Raw genomic sequence first — 23,374 nt, forward strand, 5'->3', positions numbered from 1 at the left:
GATGTGGTACACAGCATTACCTTATTGTTGTTTATAACAAAAAATAATCCCTGAGGCCATGTGTGGTGGTTCATGCCTGTAATTCCAGCTGCTCAGGAGGCAAAGATCAAGAGGATCGAAGTTCAAAGTCAGCCCAGGCATATAGTTTCATGAGACTCTATCTCAAAAAAACCCTTTGAAAAAAAGGGCTAGGAGAGTGGTTCAAGGTGTAGGTCCTGAGTTCACACCCCAGTACCGCAAACAAACAAACAAACAAAAATGGTACACTCTCCCATGGCTTCCCGTCTTTGCTTTGGCTCACTCACGTTGCCAAGAATCCTAAGCATAATCTTGCGGGTGTTATGCAACTTCCCCATGAATGAGGTAAATGGTGAAAACAAACAAAAAATACAACCAAGCACTCCACCCCCAAAACCCCGCCCCCCCCCCCCCCAAACAACAGGCACCATGCTTCAATGCTTAGTGGTATAAGGCAGTCAATGTTATGTTTCAATGAAGAGAAGCTACATAGGCCAATCCTACAGGCTGGGTCTGATACGCACGCAGCGTGAGCGGGAGCCTAGGGATGCAGGGCAGGCCTCTCTGTGGAAGGCAGGCCTGAGCTGAGATCTGACTGACTTGTAGGAGGCAGACTTGAAAAAGACCTGAGAGCAGAGGATTCTAGGTGAAAAGAACTACAAGGTGGTGTAGCCGGTTCTGCAACAAAGCCATCTTATTCAAGACACGAGTACTGATTTTTTTTTAACAGACCTTCAAAACTATTCCTTTACCAAATAAAGTGCATCCACTGTGTCAGGAACTATGGATGGTAATGGAGGATGTTAGGCTGGAATACTTTTTGTGAAGGGAGTCCCACTGCTTAACTATTCTGTTATGTGGTGACACACAACAGCCACACTTGGAAAGACTGGGGGCAGAGCATTTCTGTGTAAAGGCACAGAGGCGAGACTGGACTTGATGTGCTAGCATGATTCACAGACACCAGAGCTTTGTAGGCTTTGTAGGAGTTTGGATTTTATTCCATGTGTAATGGGAAACCACTGGAAGATTTTATGTAGGGTAGTGACATGATCTTATTTTTTGATTAAAAAAATTTACAAATCAACTGTCTTGAAGCATAATTTATAGATAATAAAATGCACTTAAATGTACAGTTTGGTGACATTTGAGAAATGTGTACATCTATGTAACTACCACCACAATCAAAATATGTAACATTTTATCACCCCAAAAGTTACCTCTGTCTGGGGGTGTAGTTCAGCGGTAGAGAGCTTGCCTAGCATGCTGGAGGCCTTAGGTTTGATCCCCAGCACTGCAAAAAACCAAAACCTAGTAAACATTCTCCTTGATTCCTTCTACAGATGATCTTCCTGATTCTCAGCCTCAGGTGAGAGTTCCCAGAGGCACTTATTCTGGGTTTATCTGATGTTTTCTTATGATTAGATAGGGTTTATGGGTTTGGGGAAGAGCACCATAGAGACGACTAGCCCTTCTCATCGTATCGGATCATGTCCACATAATTTATCATGAGGGATGTTACTCTGGTTCACTGAGTTCAAATGGTGCCTGTGAAGCTTCTCTCCTACAAAATACTTTCCCCTCTCCATATTCTACTCTTTGGAATCAAGTCATGTAGTCCAGCCCAACAATAAAAGGGAGGCGTTTTGAGTCCATAGGAGTGTGGGAGAATCTGTTGGATAAGGTTATCAGCAACAACCACGAGAGACTGAAGGTCTGACACCCTCTTCTCTGGCACCACTAGGTCTTAACGGGTCGCTCAGGTGGCAGGTGGGAGCACTTAATACTGACTTCAGTGTTATTTCCTACCAGTTCCATGGGATGTGTGTATATGATAGGGGAGTAAGAAGAATTTGGGGTTGAAATTAGTTTCTGCATCTGTAAAATAGAGATAATATTGCCTAGCTCATAGTGTTGAAGACTGAGATAATAGTACAAACAAAGAATTTATCAGGTTTTTATGTGACAAGCTGGTGCTCTGAACATGTATGTGATGCTCATGCCCTCATTTCTGACGTGTGAAATGATAGTCACTCTCACCCTGTGGCCCGCAGCAGACACATCACAGAGCTACAGGTGTTCTAGAAAGGGAGACGAGAAATGGTAAACTGAAGGCTAGGATGGCCTGGAGGGCTGCTCTGAAGGGAAGCTGGGACAAAATATCCTTATAGAGGTTGGCCCTGGGTGACCTACTCCATTGCAGTGACCTCCTGGCCCCTGTCCTTCTGTGGATTGGGGAGGAGCTATTAGGGAGGGGTCCTGGTAGTCCCTCTCCTTAAAGAATTTGGGGAAACCAACGGGGCATGGTAGTACACACTTGTAATCCCAGCACTTGGTAGGCCAGGACAGGAGCATGCAGAGTTCAAGGGCAGCCTGGGATACATACAGAGAACCTGTTTCAAAAAAAATAAATAAATAAAGATTAGGGAAACCCAAGACTGTGGTCTGTTATAGGAAGGCTCTGGGGCACTGGGGGTAGAAAGAGGCTGTGGATCTAGATCCTCCAAATCATCCACAGACAGTACCACTGGTGGTACTGGGGTTTGAAATCGGGGCTTCATGCTTAATAAGCAGGTACTCTATCACTTGAGTCACTCTGCCAGCAACACTATGTTTTTTTAAAGTTTTTATTTGTTATTACAAAAGTAAGACAAGCTTGCTGTAAAAACAGCAAACACTACAGGGCAAAAAGAAAGAAGCACAAATCCTTCTCCAGCTGGCTTCTCACAGAACCCAGCCTGTGACTTAATGCTCCTTCTCCAGCCCCAATCCCCTCCTTAGAAGGGGCTTTGCCACTACTGGGGGCCTCTGGTCATGGTCATGCAGGCCTCCCACCCAGCCTTGAGTCCTGAGGTGCCCAGACCTCTATTTTTTTACATTCACACACCCTCTAGTGGGGCTGCTTGTCAAGCTCAAGGTGAAGACAAGAAGGGAGTGGCAGGCAGTAGGCATGGCCTTAGGGCCCCCTGCCATTCACCTCAAAATCTAAAATTTTGGTCCTGACCTAGCCTACTGGAACTTGACTAGCTAGGTTAGTTTTCCAGTCCCAGGGTGAAGGGAAACCTACTTATAAAAGAAAAAAAGAAAGAAAGAAAGACATCAAATTTGTTAACCACAATGACCCTAACCAGTCAAAGATGGCCCTTTCACCTAAAGGTAAAAACAACCATTTCTGGGAGCTCTTCTTAAGCATCAGGCATTGCCTTAAGCATGTGTCGTTTATCTGTGTCTCAGAGTAGGTACTACTTATATTTGCTTTTCTGGCTGAGGACACTAGTGTCTCAGAAGTTCACTGCAAGGAGGCCCTATGTACAGCTGATAGGTGCTCTGACTCTGGGGCCCTGTGATCCTTGCTTTGCCACTTATCAGCTGAATAACTGGCTTTATGTGATAGAACCTCCAAAACTGAGTTTCAGAGGGGTGATGAGTGTCTCTGTCTCAGAGTGTCTGTGTAGCAAGTGGATAGCAAAGAGAAGGTGCCCAGTCATGGTGAGTGTTCAGATTAAATAATGGGCCCAAGTCTCAGCTAGTTACAGCTGGAGGAGGAATGTGAAGCAGGTCTGCAAGCTTTCAAGGCTCACAGGCTAACCCACTAAATAGTGCTGCCTCCTTACAGTCACCAGCTCCTACCTCCTCACCCCTGCAAGTCCTCAGTCCTCAGGAGCTCCAGCTCTGAATGATGCAAGGAGGAAAAGTCTCCACTGAAGAGCCACTGATTTCTGGTGGGTCACAGGAAGCAGAGAGGACTCTAGGACTGCTGGCAAGAAAAGGCTGGCTCTGGACCTTTCTCCCCTGAGGAAAGCTTCTAAATCCCCTGCCCAGATCCATCCCATTCTTGGCAGAGAGGATGGGGATCTCCCTATCCTTCCAGGGGTCTTGTGGATCCTGATCAGATTTGTGTCCCCCAAACTCAAATCACCTCAATGTGGCAAATGATGACTGCTGGAGGTCGAGTGAAGACACAGAGGAAGTCAGGCTACCTCTAAGTGTGGGAACGGCAGTGACACAGGCTGGCAGACATGACTCCCTGGAGTGATGATGTCTTACCTGAACCAGTCTTTGAAGATACAAGGGAGTTATGAAGCGGAGGAAAGGACATCCTAGGCAGAGGGCTCGGTGTGAGGCTAGAAATAGCATATGAGAAGGGATCAGGTTTGAAGAAGGAAAAGATAAAGCTGTAGAGATTAATGGTGGATAGATTTTGGAGATCTTCATGCAATCCATTAAAGAACAACTTGGTCTCTGGAGCCAATGAACGAAGACTTATAAAGAAAGGAGGTGATGATGGTAAAGTTTCATCATCTGTAAAACGGAATAACAATGAGCTAGTGTGGTGGTGCACATCTGTAATCCCAGCACTCAGGAGGCTGAGGCAGGAGGATCTCAAATTCAAGGCCAGCATTACAAATGATCCATATAAAGTACTTAGAAAGGCTCCTAGAAAATGCTTAATAAATGTTACTGATGATGCATGAGACCACTGCCACTTGCAAAAGGTTACTAATGCAGATGCTGATAATTATAATGTCCTGTTAGGAGGAGCAACCACAAAGTCATGGCCACAAAAGCAGTACACAGAGTAAGTGAGGCTTGGCCAGGTGGACGGAGGCCACGATCAGCCTTACATGGAAAGTTGCAAACTTGTTAGCCTACTAAAGAGAAAAATCTACTCTCCTTGGTGTGGCTCTCAAGTGTTAGGTGGCCTGGCTCCTAAGGACCTCTCTCAGTCTCACACACTGAGCTCCAGTCACACTGTCTTGCATTCCATCAGGACCTTCAAATTTTATCCTTTGACGTCTCCAAAAAAAAGTCAACTAGTCACAGACACATCAACAGGCTTGAAAAAAGAGGGTCGTTTCTAAAACTATAATTATAAAACACAAAATCAATACTTTAGAATTCATCTTTCAAGACTTACCTGCTGCACCTGCTGGCTATTTTCATCCTTCTGGCACATCTGTCTTCCTGTGGCTTCCAGGACTGTACTCTCCTGGTTCTATTTCCTCACTGGCTGCCCCTCCCCAGGTCCTGTGGTGGTTGCTGCTTCTCTCTTCACTCATCCCTAAATTTCTATTGTCAGAAGGTAGCAAGAGTGAGCCCTCAGGGCCTCTGCACCTGAATTTCTTCTGCTGGAACCTTCTCCCTCAAGGCTGGCTCCCTTATTTCTTTCATGTCCTTGTGTGATTGTCACTTTTTCAGTAAGGTCTCTTCCTTAACTTATTTAAAATTGCATTCCTTCCAGCCCTCCATCTCTTCTTCCTAGTATCTTTTTAGTGCTTACCACCAAATGACTATGTATTGCTAGTTTAGCGTTTTTCTCTCCCCTAACCATATCCGTTCCGGAAGGGCAGAGATTTTATCTTTTATTTTCTGTTATTTACTGGCTGGAAGAGTGCCTGACACAGACCATACCTTCAAAGAATATTTGGTGGTCATGACTTTTCAATTTTGCATGTTTGCTTTTAAAAGTATTTAGGTAGTCTTACAAGTCCCCTCAACCCAGCTATTCATTCCTGGCTTAAAACAACAGAAAACGATTCTTTCACGAGGTCTGAAATCAAGATATTACTAGGGCTATGCTTCCTCTGAGCATCCTAGGGAATTCTTCCTTGTCTCTATCTTAATTCAGACGCCTTCAGACCTTCTGTCTTCTCACGACACATCATTAGAACTTTAAGCTCGTTAATCATCTGCCAAGGACTGTTTTTCCAATTAAGGTTATGTTCACCGTCCAGACTATTTCAACTTGTGTTTAGTGCTTTTTCTTTTCTCGTTTTCTTTAGAACGGATTGGTATACTTCATGCAGGTTACTGCTGTAGTTTGTCTCGGCATAAAGGCTAACGCAGGGGACGGAAACAGGCACTCAAATAGTTCTTGAATAAATGACCCTTCACAGTGGGGTAGCAGTGTGTGGAGTCTGCAGGGGTGCAGCCTGGTTGGCGTGCTAAAAGGGGAAGCTTAGATAAGCACTAGCTCAGACACGGCCACCGTGAACACCTTGGTGAAGTAGAACCCGCGTGCATCAGTCACAGTCTACTCCATCTCAGAAAAGAACCACGTTCAGCCTCACGCACGAGCCATGGTGCCACTGCGCAGCCGCAAAACTGGGCGGGCCCGCGCAGCTGCAGAAGCAGCAGGGGCTGGGCGGGGCCTGCGCAGCCGCAAAAGGTCGATGGGTCCGCGCAGCCGCAGAAGGACGTGGTGGTGCCCGGCTAGGGGGCGGTGGGGGACGCGCTTGGTCGCGCGCTGTTTCGCGCCAGTAGCAGCGTGGCAGGCCTTGTAGCAGAGCATCCCGGTTTCGTTGCGCCGGCTTCCCGCGCCAGCCTTTCTCTCTGAGCCGCCGCCATCATGATGCTGCCCGTGTTCACCCTGAAACTGCGCCACAAAATCAGCCCCCGCATGGTGGCCGTAGGGCGCTACGACGGGATTCACCCGTGCCTGGCAGCCGCCACCCAAGCGGGCAAGGTAACCGCTTCCCCCCGCAGAGAGAGCCGGACCCCGGGGACTCACGACCTCCGCGGGCCGCGCCCCTGTGGTCCCGCCCCTCACTCCAGTCCCGCCCCCAGCTCCGGTCGCCTGGGAACCGATCGCCTTGCCTATCCTGCCACGAATTTGGGGTCTCACGGACCAGCTGTTCAGAGCAGTTCCGTTTCCTACCGTCGGACGCTTGTACTCGGGCAGTGTTGAAGTCCTTGGATGGATAAGGAGCTTAGGGCAGAGAAGTCTCCAGAAGGCTAGGGACTTGGGCAGGATTAGCAGTAATAGCTGAGACCACATTCCAGCCCAGGGCTTCTGTTTGTCGGTTGGGATTCTTCCACTCTCTCACGCTGCCCCTTTGTGGAGAGGAGGGGGAAGACTGTAAACACCCCTAAATTAAATTCAGATTGCACTTTTTGGTTCTTGACCACATACACTCATGAAGTACTTATTAGGTACTACGTGCCAGGTACTGTGCAGAGTGTGAGAGTCACAGAAATGAAAAAAAAAAAAGGATCATTCAGCATTCACAGTTTTCTTTTTTGCGGTACTGGGGCTTAAACTCAAGGCCTTCGCCTTGAGCCAAATACCTTGATGGGTATTTTGGAAATAGGTTCTTGAGAATATTTACCTGGGCTGGCTTCGAACCTCGATCCTTCTGATCTCTGCTTCCTAAGTAACTAGGATTACAGGCGTGAGCCACCAGTGCCCGGCCAACATTCACACCTCCTTTATACAAATGTTGGGGATTCAGAGAGAAAGTTGGGAGTCTCTACTTTCACAAAGCTTATAAATAAGTCTAGAAGGACCACAGACAAGGTAAATCAAGGCCCTGTGTGCTGATGAAGGTATGCTCCAAGTACATAGAATACAGTGACGTCAAGGGTATAACTTCTGCTGGAAGCATGGCTCAAGTCGTACAGCACTTGCCTAGTATGCTCAAAGCCCTGGGTTCAATCCCCAGTACTGGGGGTGTGGGGGGTTATAACTTCTAACAGGTACAAAGCCTTTTTATACTATTTCTCTCAGCATCTTTGCTACAAGACCAGGGGTAGTAGCATAGCACAAATGTGGATTCTGGCTCCTTTACCTACTAATTTCTTAACCTTTTGTGAAGAACTTAATAATAGCACCCAACATAGGGTCCTGAGGATTAAATGTTAATGCATGTTATGCACTTGGCATGTGAGAAGAAGTGTTTTTTTGGTGACTCCTACCTTACTGACTAGAAATAGCAATTCAGAGAAGTTCAAAGCAGTGCCTGAGGCCACTCACCTACAAAGTAGTAGAAATGAGTTAGAGGCAATGTCTCTGTCCCAGAGTGGATTGCATAGATAGCATTTGTGTAATGATTTACAGTTTTCTAGACACTTCCATATATGTCATATGTTTCTTCATAGGTTATGCCTCAGGAAATACACCTAAAAAGTAATGATTCTTTTTAATTAAGTCCTATGATGGAGTAAAGCAGTGAGCACAGGGTATGGTATGTGATATTAGTTGTTACTGTTAGTAGGCACTGACAAGTAGCCCAAAGAAATTCCTATTGGTTCTGCTGTGTGTGCACAGACTATATATAGTGGGCTGGAAATATCCCATTGATACTACTTTAGCCTCTAATTTAAGGGCTTGTTAGATGCTGGGCAATGTTCTTAAGCTCTGCAGTGCCATGGTGAATGTGACAAGTTTTGCCCCTTTGGAGCTTTTGTTTGACAGGGGTTGCTTGACAGTTAACAGATCAGATTAAACACACACACACACACACACACACACACTGTGTATATATATATATTATTAATATTAATAATATATTAATATAATATATAATATTAATATATAATATAATATATAATATATAATAATAATATAATATAATATAATATATTATATAATTTATAATATATAATATAAATTAAAAAATATAAATATATATAATTTAATTCAAAAATATAAAAATATATAAATATTTATATATAAATATATATTTTTTATATTATATTATTTATACATTTTAAAATTTTATTATATTACAGTATTTTTCCCTCATCATAGAACTGAGGGAGTCATTTGAATTTATACTGTCACCAGTACCCCCTCAGCTAGAACAAATGCTATGTAAACTACTGCCAGTCCTTTGGGAAGAGTCTGAGGCGTGGGGAGTGGTCTGTTTGTCATGTGACTGAGCTTGGCTTTTTCCTTGCCTGAAGGGACAGGTAGGTGTCCATGGGGACTCTTATTTCTGTATGAAGAGAACAGCAGGAGGGGACCTGAGAAGTCTGACTCCTGGGATTCTTGTTGCTCAGCAAAAATTACACTCTTTCTAGTAACAGTGACTATGGGGCCTGTAAGTTATTTTCCCTCCTGTTCTTTTTCAGCATACTTCATACCAGAAGAGTGTAAGAATTCTTTTGTTCAGAAAGAAAAAGAAAAGTGTGTGTGTAAAAGAAAGTGTGATGTGGTCTGGGGCAGAACCCAGTCACCTATTGTCTTGAGACCTTGGGAAAAGCCTTAACTCCTGACCTTGTATATAAACCAGGGATTGGTGGGCTGGTAGAGTGGCGTAAGTGGTAAGAGCACCTGCCTAGCAAGCGTGAGGCCCTGAGTTCAAACCCCAGTGCCTCCAGAAAAGAAAAAAAATCAGGGGTTAGTGTGAGGATCAAGTGCAATTAATATTTATTAGCACCATGCTCTAACCAACTGAGCCAACCAACCAGCTGCAATTAGTACTTATAAAAGTGTGTTGTGCATAGTAAAAATGTCGATACTCCCAAAAGTAATCTACATGTTTAATGCAATTCCCATCAAAATTCCAATGACATTCATTAAAGAGATTGAAAAATCTACTGTTAAATTTATATGGAAACACAAGAGGCCACGAATAGCCAAGGCAATACTCAGTCAAAAGAACAATGCAGGAGGTATCACAATACCTGACTTCAAACTATATTACAAAGCAATAACAATAAAAACAGCATGGTACTGGCACAAAAACAGACATGAAGACCAGTGGAACAGAATAGAGGACCCAGATATGAAGCCACACAACTATAAGCAACTTATCTTTGACAAAGGAGCTAAAAATATACGATGGAGAAATAGCAGCCTCTTCAACAAAAACTGCTGGGAAAACTGGTTAGCAGTCTGCAAAAAACTGAAACTAGATCCATGTATATCACCCTATACCAAGATTAACTCAAAATGGATCAAGGATCTTAATATCAGACCCCAAACTCTTAAGTTGATACAAGAAAGAGTAGGAAATACTCTGGAGTTAGTAGGTATAGGTAAGAACTTTCTCAATGAAACCCCAGCAGCACAGCAACTAAGAGATAGCATAGATAAATGGGACCTCATAAAACTAAAAAGCTTCTGTTCATCAAAAGAAATGGTCTCTAAACTGAAGAGAACACCCACAGAGTGGGAGAAAATATTTGCCAACTATACATCAGACAAAGGACTGATAACCAGAATATACAGGGAACTTAAAAAACTAACTTCTCCCAAAACTAATGAACCAATAAAGAAATGGGCAAGTGAACTAAACAGAACTTTCTCAAAAGAAGAAATTCAAATGGCCAGAAAACACATGAAAAAATGCTCACCATCTCTAGCAATAAAGGAAATGCAAATTAAAACCACGCTAAGATTCCACCTCACCCCTGTTAGAGTAGCCATCATCAGCAACACCACCAACAACAGGTGTTGGCGAGGATGCGGGGAAAAAGGAACCCTCTTACACTGTTGGTGGGAATGTAAAGTAGTACAACTACTCTGGAAAAAAATTTGGAGGCTACTTAAAAAGCTGGACATCGATCTACCATTTGATCCAGCAATACCACTCTTGGGGATATACCCAAAAGACTGTTACTCCAGAGGCAACTGCACATCCATGTTTATTGCGGCACTATTCACAATAGCCAAGTTATGGAAACAGCCAAGATGTCCCACCACTGACAAATGGATTAAGAAAATGTTTTATCTATACACAATGGAATTTTATGCAGCCATGAAGAAGAACGAAATGTTATCATTCACTGGTAAATGGATGGAATTGGAGAACATCATTCTGAGTGAGGTTAGCCTGGCTCAAAAAACCAAAAATCGTATGTTCTCCCTCATATGCGGACATTAGATCAAGGGCAAACACAACAAGGGGATTGGACTTTGAGTACATGATAAAAGCAAGAGCACACAAGGGAGGGATGAGGATAGGTAAGACACCTAAAAAACTAGCTAGCATTTGTTGCCCTTAACGCAGAGAAACTAAAGCAGATACCTTAAAGCAACTGAGGCCAATAGGAACAGGGGAACAGGTACTAGAGAAAAGGTTAGATCAAAAAGAATTAACCTAGAAGGTAACACCCACGCACAGGAAATCAATGTAAGTCAATGCCCTGTATAGCTATCCTTATCTCAACCAGCAAAAACCCTTGTTCCTTCATATTATTGCTTATACTCTCTCTACGACAAAATTAGAAATAAGGGCAAAATAGTTTCTGCTGGGTCTTGGGGGGGGGAGAGGGAGGGGGCGGAGTGGGTGGTAGGGGAGGGGGTGGGGCAGGGGGGAGAAATGAACCAAGCCTTGTATGCACATATGAATAATAAAAGAAAAATGAAAAAAAAAAGTGTGTTGTGAAACATCACACAAATGAGAACAGGATGTGACATTCAGCAGATGCGCACATTTTCTGTTTTCTAGTCAGTTCTTCTGAAAATTAAAATGTTTTGATAAATAGGCTACTTTGTATAAGTAATTTAAAATTAATGTTAGAATTTATTTTTGCAGCACTGGGGTTTGAACTCAGAGCACTGCACTTACTGTGCAGGTATTCTACCACTTAAACCATGATCACGTCCCCCCCATCCCTCGCCCTTCTGTTTGGATTTATACTGAAAGGATGAGACACTCATTTAAAATCAGCACATTTTACAACTAGAAGGGACCTAAGGGATTTCAAGTTTAAGTATTTTCCCCATTCTTTTTCTGTATTGGTCCTCAAGAAAAAAAATTCCCCAATGAAATTTTAATACTGCAGATATACTGTATATCTGCCTTAATTTTTTTTTTTCTCAATTTGTAGACCATGCTGGCTTGAACTACTGATCCTCTTGCCTCAGCCTCCCAGATGTGGGATTACAGATGTGTTACCATGGGTGGTTTGTATATTTCTCTTTGTACTGTGGCCCTTTGGAGACCATAAACCATTCTAATATTTAAGACCACCTCCATCCCAATCTCAATGAATCTCATTGAAGCTGGCAGCAGCTTCCCACTGGGTAGGAAGAGGCTGGTTTGTAAAAGTGTTTTCCTTCCTTCTGGTGGGGTGCATATGAGCACCCTGGTAAGAAGCAACCAGATCTGTTCATTACCTTGTTCTTTACAGGGCTAAGAAACACTGGATTTCCATAATTTATAAGGATTGAAAGGTGGCCAGGTACCCAGCTGTGTATAAGTCTCTTAAGCTTCATAGATTAATCACTTTTTTTTTTTTTTTTTGAGTGGTACTGGGGTTTACTCGGGGCCTCATACTTGCTAGGTAGTGCTCTACCACTTTAGCCACTTCACCAGCTTAAGCTTCGTAGATTAAAGTGACTATTAATGTTGATATCTGTTACTAACCTAGGTTTTTAAAAAGTATGTAAATTGAGCATTTTTGATATTTTAATGGAATAGAATTAACTTTTTGTTTCAGGTTTTTATTCACAATCCTCATACACAGTACCAACCTTTCAGAGCATCCAGAGTCTTTCACAGCCCCCTGGAGTCTGATGTTTCTCTCCTCAACATTAACCAGGAAGTCAGTTGCTTGACTGCAGGAAAACTGAACCCTGACCTTGGCTGTGATGCTCTTTTAGTGGGGACACGGACTAATCTTTTGGCTTATGATGTCTACAATAACTCAGACTTGTTCTACAGAGAGGCAAGTATACCCCTTTTAAGCCATAAAATTCCCATTGCCAATAATGTCCATTTGTATTTTATGTTTGAAAGAGATTACACATTTTTTTTTCATGGGACTCGGGTTTGAGCTCAGCACTTCATACTTGCAAAGCAGGTGCTCTAGCCCTTGAGCCACACCTCCAGTCCATTTTGTTCTGGTTATTTTGGAGATGGGGTCTTGTGAACTGTTTGCTCTGGCTGGCCTTAAACCTCAGTCCTCCTGATCTCAATCTCCCAAGTAGCTAGGATTACTGGCATGAGCTACCAGTGCCTAGCTCACATATTTATGTTGGTTTTATATTTTTGCAACTGTTAAAGTATGGTGTTTGCCATTTACATTGATTTTATGTACTGGAACTTATTTATTTTGTTGTAATTGGTAATCACTTGGCAACACTCCTGCTTGTCCCTGTGAGGTCTATCTGTGATACCACTATCTGTCAAGATCTCCAATTGAGAATTCAGCCAGGAGCTGGAAGCCAGCAAACAGTTCTCCTGGTGGTCTTGTGTTAAAGTTTAGTACAGTAGTTTGTAGGAGAAGCCCTTACTGTAGCCTGCCATCTACAGGTTATTGCAACTTTATTTTATTTATTTGTGGTACTGGGGCTTGAACTCAGGGCCTACCCCTTGAGCTACTCCACCTGCCCTTTTTTGTAATGGGTTTTTTCAAGATAGGTTCTCAGGAACTATTTGCCTGGCTGGCTTTGAACCAGCCTCCTGATTTCTGCCTCCTGAATAGCTAGGATTACAGGCATGAGCCACCAGTGCACGGCGAATGTGTTTGCAGCCCCTTATGTTGGGAGACCAGCAGAGGATTCCTTTGGTCTACCCAGATCTTTTCATCAATCTCCACTTTATTCATTCCATTTCTTTTTTTTTTTTGGTAGTACTGGGGTTTGAACTCAGGGCCTCACCCTTGCTGAACAGATGCTTTTCCACTTGAGCCACTCCTCCAGCCCTTACTGCAACTTTAATAGCCAAGTAATTCGTATTTATTACAGAAAAGATAAGGAAGTGATCAGGCACTGGTGGCTCACACCTATAATCCTAGCTACTTGGAAGGCTAAGATTGGGAGGATTGTGGTTCTAAGCCAGCCCAGACAAAAAGTTTTTGAGACCCCCATCTTAATGGATAAAAAGCTGGGCTGGGCATGGTGGTGTGTCCTTGTCATCCCATGATGGTGAGAGCATAAAATAGGAGGATGGAAACTCAGGCTGGCCTGGGTAAAAAGTGAGACCATGAATACAGAATAACCGGAGTTAAAAGAGCTAAAGGCATGGCTCAAGTGCCTAATAAGCATGAAGCCCTGAGTTCAAACCCCAGCACTGCCAAAAAGAAAAAAAAATACCCACAGTTTCTTTATCTGGAAATAACTTCTAGTCTTGAATTTATTCATCCAGAATTTTGTTTTGTTTTTTGAGATAGGGTCTTACTGTGTCACCTAGGCTGGCCTTAAACTCGAGATACTTCTGCTTCACTTTACTAAGTGCTGAGATTCCAGGAGTGTACTACCAAGCCTGGATCCCGGCTCCATTATTTTTTACTAAGTATATATGAGTAAAACCTATTTATTTATTTGTTCATTTGTTTATTTATGTGATACTACTGCATGAATTTAGGGCGTTGTGCTTGGTAGACAGGTGCTCTACCACTTGAGCCCCAATCCTTTGTGTTTCATTATTTTTCAGATAAAGCCTTGTATTTTTTTTGCCTAGGCTTCCCTTCAACCCTGATCCTTCTCCTTTGCCTCCCAAGTAGCTGGGATTAGTGGCACAGGCCACCATGCCTGGTCTGTTTTTGAGATAGGGTCTTGCTGACATTCATCCACCCCCTTCCTCCACCTTTAACCTTGATCCTTTTTTCTCTTCCTCTTGCATAGCTGGGATTACAGGTGTGTACCACAACATATGGCCCATGAATAATAGTTTATTTGACAAAATGGGACCATACTATAAACGTGTAGCCTGATATAATTCAGGGCTGGGGACGTAGCCCAGTGTTGGAGTGCATGCCTAGCATGCACAAGGCTCCAGGTTCAGTCCCCAGCACCATAAAAAAAGGAAAGCTCTAATTCACATATCTACAATTCACCTCATATGTGTTATTAATTGGTTTGAGTTATTCAGAGAGTTTTGTAACCATCCCCACAATTAAACACTTTTATTACTTCCAAAAGAAACCCCATATCCATTAATAGGCACTCTCCATTGTTCCTTAACCTTCTAACCTTAGACAACCAGTAATCTGTTTTTGATCCCTATAAATTTGCCTATTCCAGCCATTTCATAAATGTGGAATCATGTAATAGTGGTCTTCTGTGTTTGGCTTTGTCTTAGCATAGTATTTTCCAGGTTGATCCATGTTGTAGCATGTATTAGGACTTCACTCCTTTTTATGGCTCAGTAATATTCCATATGTATATACCACAGTTTGTTTATTCATTCTTGAGTTAGTGAGCAGTACACTCCCTGGCTATTTCTTGTGGCCTTTTTAGCTGGCACACACTCGTAATTCCAGAACTTGGGAGGCTGTGGTAGATCATGAGTTTGATAATGGCTTTGTACTGAATTCAAGGCTAACCTGAGCTACAAAGAGAGACCCTTTCTGAAAAAAAAACCAGATACATATGAACTTTTCATTTATTAATATATTTTAAAGTATTTTCATATGAAATTGCTATGTATCTATATATTATTCTTATTGGTTCTATAGTATTTCATTGTGTTAATATATAATAATTTGTTTCATCAATACAATATACACAGATAACACTTATGTTATTTTTATTGTTTCACTGTTATGTTTGATACAATGACAACAAAGTAAAGAAAATAAATAAAAAGCAGAAATATAATTTCTAAGCCAAAAGCCTTTTTTATATGAGTTATTTATTCATTTAGTGAGACAGGGGCTTACTGTATAGCCCAGGCTAATCTTAAACTCATGATTCTCTTCCCTCAATCTCCTGAGTGCTGGGATTGCAGGCATGCCCCTAACTAAATGAGATTTTTAATAGATACTGCCAAATTACTGTGTAGAAAGACTCCTGTTTTTTTTTCTTACCTCATCAAAATATGAGTGCCTGTTTTATTATACCCTAACCAACAATGGAGATTCTTTGTCATCATTGCTTATCTGAAACGTGAAAATGATATATTCTATGAAAGAACACTTTATGTTTGTTGGCTATTTCTATTTCTTCTCTAGTAAACTTTTTGCTTTTCTTGGCAGTGGTTGGGATGTTTATTCTTTTCTTATTTATTTGCATTTTATTAACAAATAATAAGTCTCATATAGTCATTATTTTTCCCAGTACATTATTTACCTTTTACTTTTTTGTTTGTTTTGTCTTATTTGTTATTTGAGCTGGTTTCCAAGTCCTGGGCTTTAGGCAGTCATCCTGCCTCAGCCTCCCACTTAGCTGGGACTACAGGTGTGCACCTGGCTACTTATTGTTTACCTTTTAACTTTATTTCTTGGTTGATTGTCCTTTTGACAGTTTAAGTTTCTTATGGTATCTTTATTTCCTTTATAGCTATTTCTTTTTTTTTTTTTTTTTTCTTTTTGACAGCACTAGGGTTTGAACTCAGGGCCTCATGCTTACAAGGCAGGTGCTCTTACCACTTGAGCCACTCTGCTAGCCCTCATATTTATTTTTTTTAATAGCCAATCTTTTCTTTTAGTTTTCCTACTTAAAGATTATATAAGGATTATTTTCCTGTGAAGTAAACAGTGTTTAGAAAGACGTCCTTGAATCCTCCATAAATCCATTACATTATATTTTTCTGACATATTAAAGAAGTCTGAGATATTTGTTAATTCTAGATGGTGGGACCATTATTCTTTTATTTTAAGTAACTTTAAAATTAAAAAGAATAATAGTAGTCTGAGTGTGGTAGTTCATACCTGTAATCCTAGCACTTGGGAAGGCAAAGGTCAAGAGCATCACAGTTCAAGGCAAACCTGGACAAAAAGTTAGTGAGACCCCATCTTAACCAATGAAGTTGAATGTGGTAGCATGGGGAGGCCATAGGTAGGGGGATCACAGTCCAAGACTGGCCCCAGACAAAAAGTGACCCTATCTGAAAAATAACCTAAAGCCAAAAAGGTTGGGGAGTGGCTCAATTGGTAGAGCACCTGTCTACCAAGTTTGAGGCCCTGAGTTCAAACTCCAGTACTGTCCAAAACAAAAAAACAGCAGCGAGAGAACTGAGTAATACTATCAAAGATTTCTGTCTAAAATTGTTAAAATTTAATTTAAAATTTTGTGTTTAGCTGGGGGGTGCCACATGTGGTAGCATGCCTGCCTCACAAAAGCCAAGCCAGTAATGAAAAACAAACAAACAAAAAAAAACTAGTACTGGGAGAAAAACAAAACAAAACAAAAAGCAGTACTTAAAAGAAAATTGTGTGATTCTCTGGAGAATTTGCTCTCTAGAACTTGGCAGACCTGTACAGTGCTAGGTTATCAAAGCAGCAGTTAAATGTGAGAGTCTGAGTTTACACTGGATCTATGCTCATCCTTGCAGAAGCCATAGCGACAAGCCTCAGTGACACACCATGTAGCTTCTGACAGTGATGACAGAAGAATTTGAGCATTCAGATAAAGCACAGATGTACATTACCTCCAGTGTGCATGCATTTCATTGTATGTGTGATTATTTTTTTCTCTTCTTAGGTTGCCGATGGGGCAAATGCTATTGTGCTGGGGACATTGGGAGACATTGCCGCTCCTCTTGCAATTGTTGGTGGAAATTGTTCTCTGCAGGGTTTTGATCATGAAGGCAATGATCTGTTTTGGACGGTATGAAGAACTAAACACTTTTTTTGGAACTCTTAAGCATTTTTACTTTTAATTTTCTTTAGATTATTTTAAACCACTGATTGTACTGATAATAAAAAATAGAACATTATTTACAGTTTGTATACATTAGAGAGTAATCTGGATAACTCTTTGGTGGTTTGTATAATCTTCCTCTTCATGTAGCATATTAATGACTTTTGGTTTTATTTTCAGGTTACTGGAGACAATGTTCATTCTTTGGCCCTATGTGACTTTGATGGTGATGGGAAGAAAGAGGTAAGTGGAGGAGCAGACACCAGTTTGGTATGTCCAGATGAATCAGTTTATCCACGACAGCGACATTGGTGTTGAGAGAGGCATTAGCTTCTCATGACCCATTTTGAAGCTCTGTTAACTAAATGATGAGTCATCTGGCCTTTGTTTGTCTCCTCCTCCCTCCCAGAGTCTCTGCCAGGGTATTGCTAAGTAGTTCAGGCTGACATAGAACTCACTAGTAGCCCAGGATGGCTTCAGACATGTGATCTACTTTCCTCTGCCTCCTGAGTTCTGTGATCAAAGGCATGTGCCATAATGTCCTGCTCCTATCTCTTCTCTTTGAACAGTAAATCATTTGTGTTTGTCTGATACAAAGATCAAGGCCATGAAGTTTCAAAGACACGGGAAAGGGCAGAGAAGGCAGAATGGTTGATGGGGCCTGAGTCATGGTCACAATGTTATAAGTTGTTTTGATGCTTTGAAACCATTATTAGTAAGTAGTTTTCAGTTTTGGCCAACTATTTTAGGAATCTAAAAGTTTTACCCATTGTCTCTTAGCTTTTGAAATTATTCTAAAGCTGAGTCTAGAAATTCACTTCTTGAGCAATCAGTGCATGTGGAGTGCACTAACTTAGCTCTCTCTTGTCCATGGACACTGCACTCTGGTGTTTGCAACAGTGTTTCCCTCTGCAGCAAAGGGCTGCTGATCCACACTGGATTGCAGATGTGCAGTGACATGTTCAGGCAAGATGTGCGTCCCACGTGTTGGAAAGACGGGTAGAAGCCTTGTTTTTCACTGACTGAATTGGTCAGGACCTCCTCAAGTGTTGGATTACTGGAGGATTATATAATTCTCCTCTTCGTAGCATATTAATGACTTGTGGGTTTTTAAAAAAATTTTTATTGTATATTAAACATAAACATTGTATATGTGCATACAATGTTTGGGTCATTTCTCCCCCCTTCCTCCCGCCCCCTCCCTTTCCCCCCTTACCCCTCACTACCCGGCAGGAACTATTTTGCCCTTATTTCTAATTTTGTTGAAGAGAGAGTATAAGCAATAATGTGGTTTTGTTTTTAAGTTACTGGAGACAACATAGCAGTAAAATACTATCCAATTTTTGTTTTATTTATGGAAATTTTGCTTTGTTCACTTACTAAACTAAATGTTTATGATTTTCCCACCTTCAGCTTCTTGTTGGATCTGAGGATTTTGACATTCGAGTTTTTAAAGAAGATGAGATTGTGGCAGAAATGACAGAAACAGAGGTAGGAGGTGCCACCTCAGAATTAGAGTAATCTTGGGTAAAATGGAGCAGCACAAATGTCATATAAATGACGGTGGCAGGCATCTTCTCACAGATTTAGGATGAAAACTGTGGATATTTACTTTGTACTATACTTTTTATATATTTATATTTATTATTATCATTATTACTATTATTTCAAACAGGATATGACTGTGTAGCCCAGGCTGGCCTAGAACTCTAGATCCTTCTGCCTTTGCCTCCTGAGTGCTGGGATTATAGGTGTGTACCACCATGCCTGGCCTATATTTATTATAACGTAAAATGATAGTTGTGGATGGAGAGAAATGGTTGCCAAAAAGAGTAGTATGAAGATGTGTGTATGTGGAGAGGTCCTCTTATATGAGTACAGTAGACCCCTGCAACCTGTGGGTATGTGGTTCCTAGTAGTCTGCTGTTGAGGAAAACCCACTGATGCTCAGGATGCATACAGTTCAGTACTCTTAAAATTACTCACATTTTCCTGTGCCATGTGTACGGGCACATGTCTGAATATCCATAACACGAAACCACATGGAGTAGGCTACATTACTGTCTCAAAAATCACCTTTGTACAGGTTAATACTGCTCACCAAAAACTAGACCTCGATTTGTTTTTCCCAAAAAGCTACCAACTTCTGCTAAAGACCTGCTGCCTTTCAGTAAATGTAAAATTCTTACCTTATTACTTAAATTAAGCACATTATGGTTTTTTTTTTTGTCTTAGGAGGGTTGCCAAAAGTTTTACCTTGCTTTTGGGGCACTGTTTGCTTTTTGGGAGGTACATTTTCACAAAATTAAGGGCAGAGAAACACTCAGCAGATCACTCAATTTAAACACAGTTGACAGTAATGCACGGTTGACTGAGAACTTCTCTGCTTCAATTAGCTGTGGAATGCACATGCAGGAAGTTAAAATTTTTTGTTTTTGAAATTTCTTTTGATTTTATTTATTTATTTTGACCATACTTGGTCAAAACCATGTGTAATGAATCTGTGAATAAGGCAGGCTTAATATATTGCTTAAGCATGTTTTTCCAGAAAGAGGGTCCTTAGCTTTCATTATTCTTCTTTTTACTTTTTTTTTTGTGTGCTACTGTATTTGAACTCAGGACCTTATGCTCTTCCACTTGAGCCACTTCATCAGTCCTTTGTTAGATTCTTAAATGGGTTTTGTAGTCCTCCCCAAACTTCCAAAACAACAACTTGAGAGTCACAGGCATTTGGTGCTGTGCCCTGCGTTATTGTATTTCATTCAAATGTGTAGTAAATCTTTTCCCATTTGGTAAGAAATCATTCATTTCTTTTTTTTTTTTTCTGTTTTTTTGTCAGTATTAGATATGAGAAGAGTATGCTCTTTGAAGTACTTTTTTCCTAAGTCCTAGAAAAGGAGAGGGGAACATGGAATAGAGGTAGAGATCAGAGGGAACTTGTTGCTTCTCTGGCCCACAAAAGAAAGAAATGAATGAACAATGGAAGGACCGAAGGACCTGGTTAATTTGGTGCTAAATTTGTGAAAACATGGACTTTATAAAATTGTTCCTTTGAGTTGCTGGGCATGCCTATAATCCCAGCACTTAGGAGGCTGAGGCAGGAAAATGGTGAGTTTGAGGTGAGACCCTGTCTGAAAAAACAAAAGATAATTAAAAAAAGCTGGTCACTGGTGGCTCATGCTGTAATCCTTGCTATTCAGGAGGCAAAGATCAGGAGGATAGTGGTTCAAAGCCAGCCCAGGAAAACAGTTCTCAAGACCCTATCTCGAAAATACCCAAAACAAAAAAAGGGCCAGTGGGGTGGTTCAAGTGGTAGAGCATCTGCTTAGTAAGCATGAGGCCCTTAATTCAAATCCCAGTACCACTGAAACAAAAATTGAAAAAATAAAGCTGTTCATTTGCAGGGACATTTTCTGGTCTTCTTGGTTTGGATTTGCTCTACTCAAATATGTTTCTCCAGATAAGCAAAACCATGATTCATTTGGCAGTTGAACAGTACTGAGTATTGCCAGAAGATGCCTTGAGCTAAATAATTCTAGAATACTACACAAGCACTTTGTACCCAGAGTTGAAGGGAGTGTTTTGTAGAAAAGCTGTAGATGTAAAGTAAATTATATAACTATTCTTGGCTTTGTACAATTTATTTTTTTATCCTTATACAATTTCATGCGTATCTCTTATATTAGGGCCAGAATTAAAAAGTAGATCTGTAGGATCATAGGTATCATTAAGTTTTAGCTTAAAGGATAATTTTGTTTAGTATCTAAAATTTTATCCTTTCAAGTGTGTTTATCTTAATGCAGTCCTATAAATACTTCTATGTAATTTATGCATTCCTTATATTGTTACATACCACACAAGTCCATGTGCCTGGATTTTCAGTTTTGAAAGGATTGTACTTTATTTTACCTCTAGCGAATAATAAATTATGTCATAGAAAAAAAGTATACAGGTAAAAGTTACTCAGTTGTGGGACACAATTCTTTTTGAAATGTAGGATATAAATTAAGAAAACTGGAATAGTCATTAAAACCTTTTGGGTTAATATATATAACAACATCAATTGTATATATTCTCGACCTATGTACTTAGCTTATTTCTTCCTTAATACCTCAGTTTTACTGCTTTTTTAAAATAATTTTCTGGAACTTGATCCCAAACATCAAACTTAGTGAGTTTATTTAAATCTGATTATCCAGCTCTGAGATAGATGATATGGACCATAAAAGAAAGGAATACATTCCCCACTAATTGATGGAAGTGCTTTTTATCAATATATTTATTTTTGGAAGTCCTTTTAAATCTAATTTCAATGGAGTTGTAACAAGGCATGCAGTTTTATAAAGTTGTATTCACATTAAGAGCCTGAATGAGTCATATGTTTTTATGCATTATTTTTGCAGATAATCACCTCTCTATGTCCCATGAATGGCAGTCGATTTGGTTATGCCCTTTCCAATGGCACAGTTGGGGTTTATGACAAAACAGCACGATACTGGAGAATTAAAGTTAGTACAATTCAGCCTCTCATATTCAGGGACTTTATATTTTCAACATTGAGAGACTTCTGTACTAATTATTGTGATTCTTTTTCAGTCCAAAAATCATGCCATGAGTATTCATTCTTTTGACCTCAATTGTGATGGAGTGTGTGAACTGATAACTGGTTGGTCCAATGGGAAGGTAGGTTTAAAAAGCAGAATTCATGTATAAGTCAAAAGTAATTATTGTGTTATTGGTTGCATGACTTGGAATAGTGACATGAAAATATAAACCTGAGTTCCTTGGCTGTATTTTCAAATTTAACTTCTTAATTTTTCCATTTTATTTCTCCCTGCTGTGGACTGAATTTCCTTTTGGCCTTATAAACCCTGTTTAAGAGAAAATCTCCAGGAAGATTCTTTCTAGATCTCTTTGAAGGAATGGGAATCCATCAGTCAGGTTGATTGTAGGGTGTAGACCAGTTAAAAAAAGAAAATTTAATAACCTCAATAATGAACTGTCAGAACAGTTCTTTCCTAATAAATTATTAAAATAGATTAAAAACTTAGAATTAGTGGGAAGACTTATGTTAGCATATTGTTTAACTTCAAAGTGAAATTCTTTTGCTTTCTTTCCTTTTTTAACTTCAGATCAGAATTTCTTACAGTCTTTTGGCAAGTCAAGATTGTCTCGTTAGAAACTGCCTAAGTAGCTCCCAGATCTCCATGGATACCATTTGCCCTAGCCTTTGTTTCTGTCACTGTTGGACTATGTAAGGGGAATCGGCTAATTCTGGTCTTTTCTTCCTGCTTTTTCTTCTTTACTTTTGGCCAGGACTTCTCCAGCCTTCCTTTGGTGTTTTGTAAAGAACAGGTTCTAAAAAGTTTCTAGGTTGGTTCCTGCTTGTCTTCTTGGTTTTGTATTTGATATAGGTATTAAACATTGTAAGAAAAGACTATAGTTGCTTATTAAGAAATTTGAAAGTCCATAAAAATGAATGTCTTTGTCTATTTTGGCTGTTACAACAAAGTACCAGAGACCAAATAGCTTGTAAAAAACAGAAGTTTATTTTACACAGTTTCGGAGGCTGGCAAGTCCAAGATAAGGGTGCTGGCAGATTTGGTGTCTGGTGAGGACAGACACCAAATGAGGCTTCTTCATAGGTGACTGTTCTCACTGTAACCTCACATGGCATGAGGAGGTGAGAGATCTGTCTGGAGCATTTTATAAGGGCACTAATCCCATATATGAGGTTCTCTGGCTTCATGATCTAATCACCTTCCAAACATTCTACCTCCTAATATTATCACTTTGGGGGTTGGGATTGCAACATGCAAATTTCGAGGAGATGTGAACATTTAGACCATTTAGAACTATGGAGGTATCCAGACCATATTCAGGAGTCTGAATAGTTTTTATGTGGAAGGGGACCCATAAATTATGACTGATTCAAGAATTAGAAGACTACTAGACTTGAGGCTGGTGGAGTGGTTCAAGTGGTAAAGTATCTGCCTAGCAAGTGAGAGGCCCTGGGTTCAAACCCCAGTACTGCCAAAAAAAGAAGAAAAACTTGAGAAAATATTAAAAGTTTTCTCCAAATATGACTCTATGCCTAGA

The 23,374-nt window shown here is 40.7% G+C and overlaps 1 protein-coding gene across 1 annotated transcript in view; it reads left to right on the forward strand.

The window, feature by feature from the left end:
• Nucleotides 1-6,192: 6,192 nt before the first annotated feature.
• The window catches only part of Bbs2 (Bardet-Biedl syndrome 2), a 28,514-nt gene continuing 11,332 nt past the window's right edge, over nt 6,193-23,374 (forward strand). The window contains exons 1-7 of the mRNA XM_074055972.1: nt 6,193-6,484; nt 12,190-12,417; nt 17,117-17,242; nt 17,456-17,518; nt 18,689-18,766; nt 21,679-21,783; nt 21,872-21,958. Coding sequence (XP_073912073.1) covers nt 6,368-6,484; nt 12,190-12,417; nt 17,117-17,242; nt 17,456-17,518; nt 18,689-18,766; nt 21,679-21,783; nt 21,872-21,958 — 804 coding nt within the window. The 5' untranslated portion in view covers nt 6,193-6,367. The remainder of the gene's footprint in view (nt 6,485-12,189; nt 12,418-17,116; nt 17,243-17,455; nt 17,519-18,688; nt 18,767-21,678; nt 21,784-21,871; nt 21,959-23,374) is intronic.

Source organism: Castor canadensis, chromosome 15, assembly GCF_047511655.1.
Source record: "Castor canadensis chromosome 15, mCasCan1.hap1v2, whole genome shotgun sequence".
Lineage (NCBI taxonomy): Eukaryota > Metazoa > Chordata > Mammalia > Rodentia > Castoridae > Castor > Castor canadensis.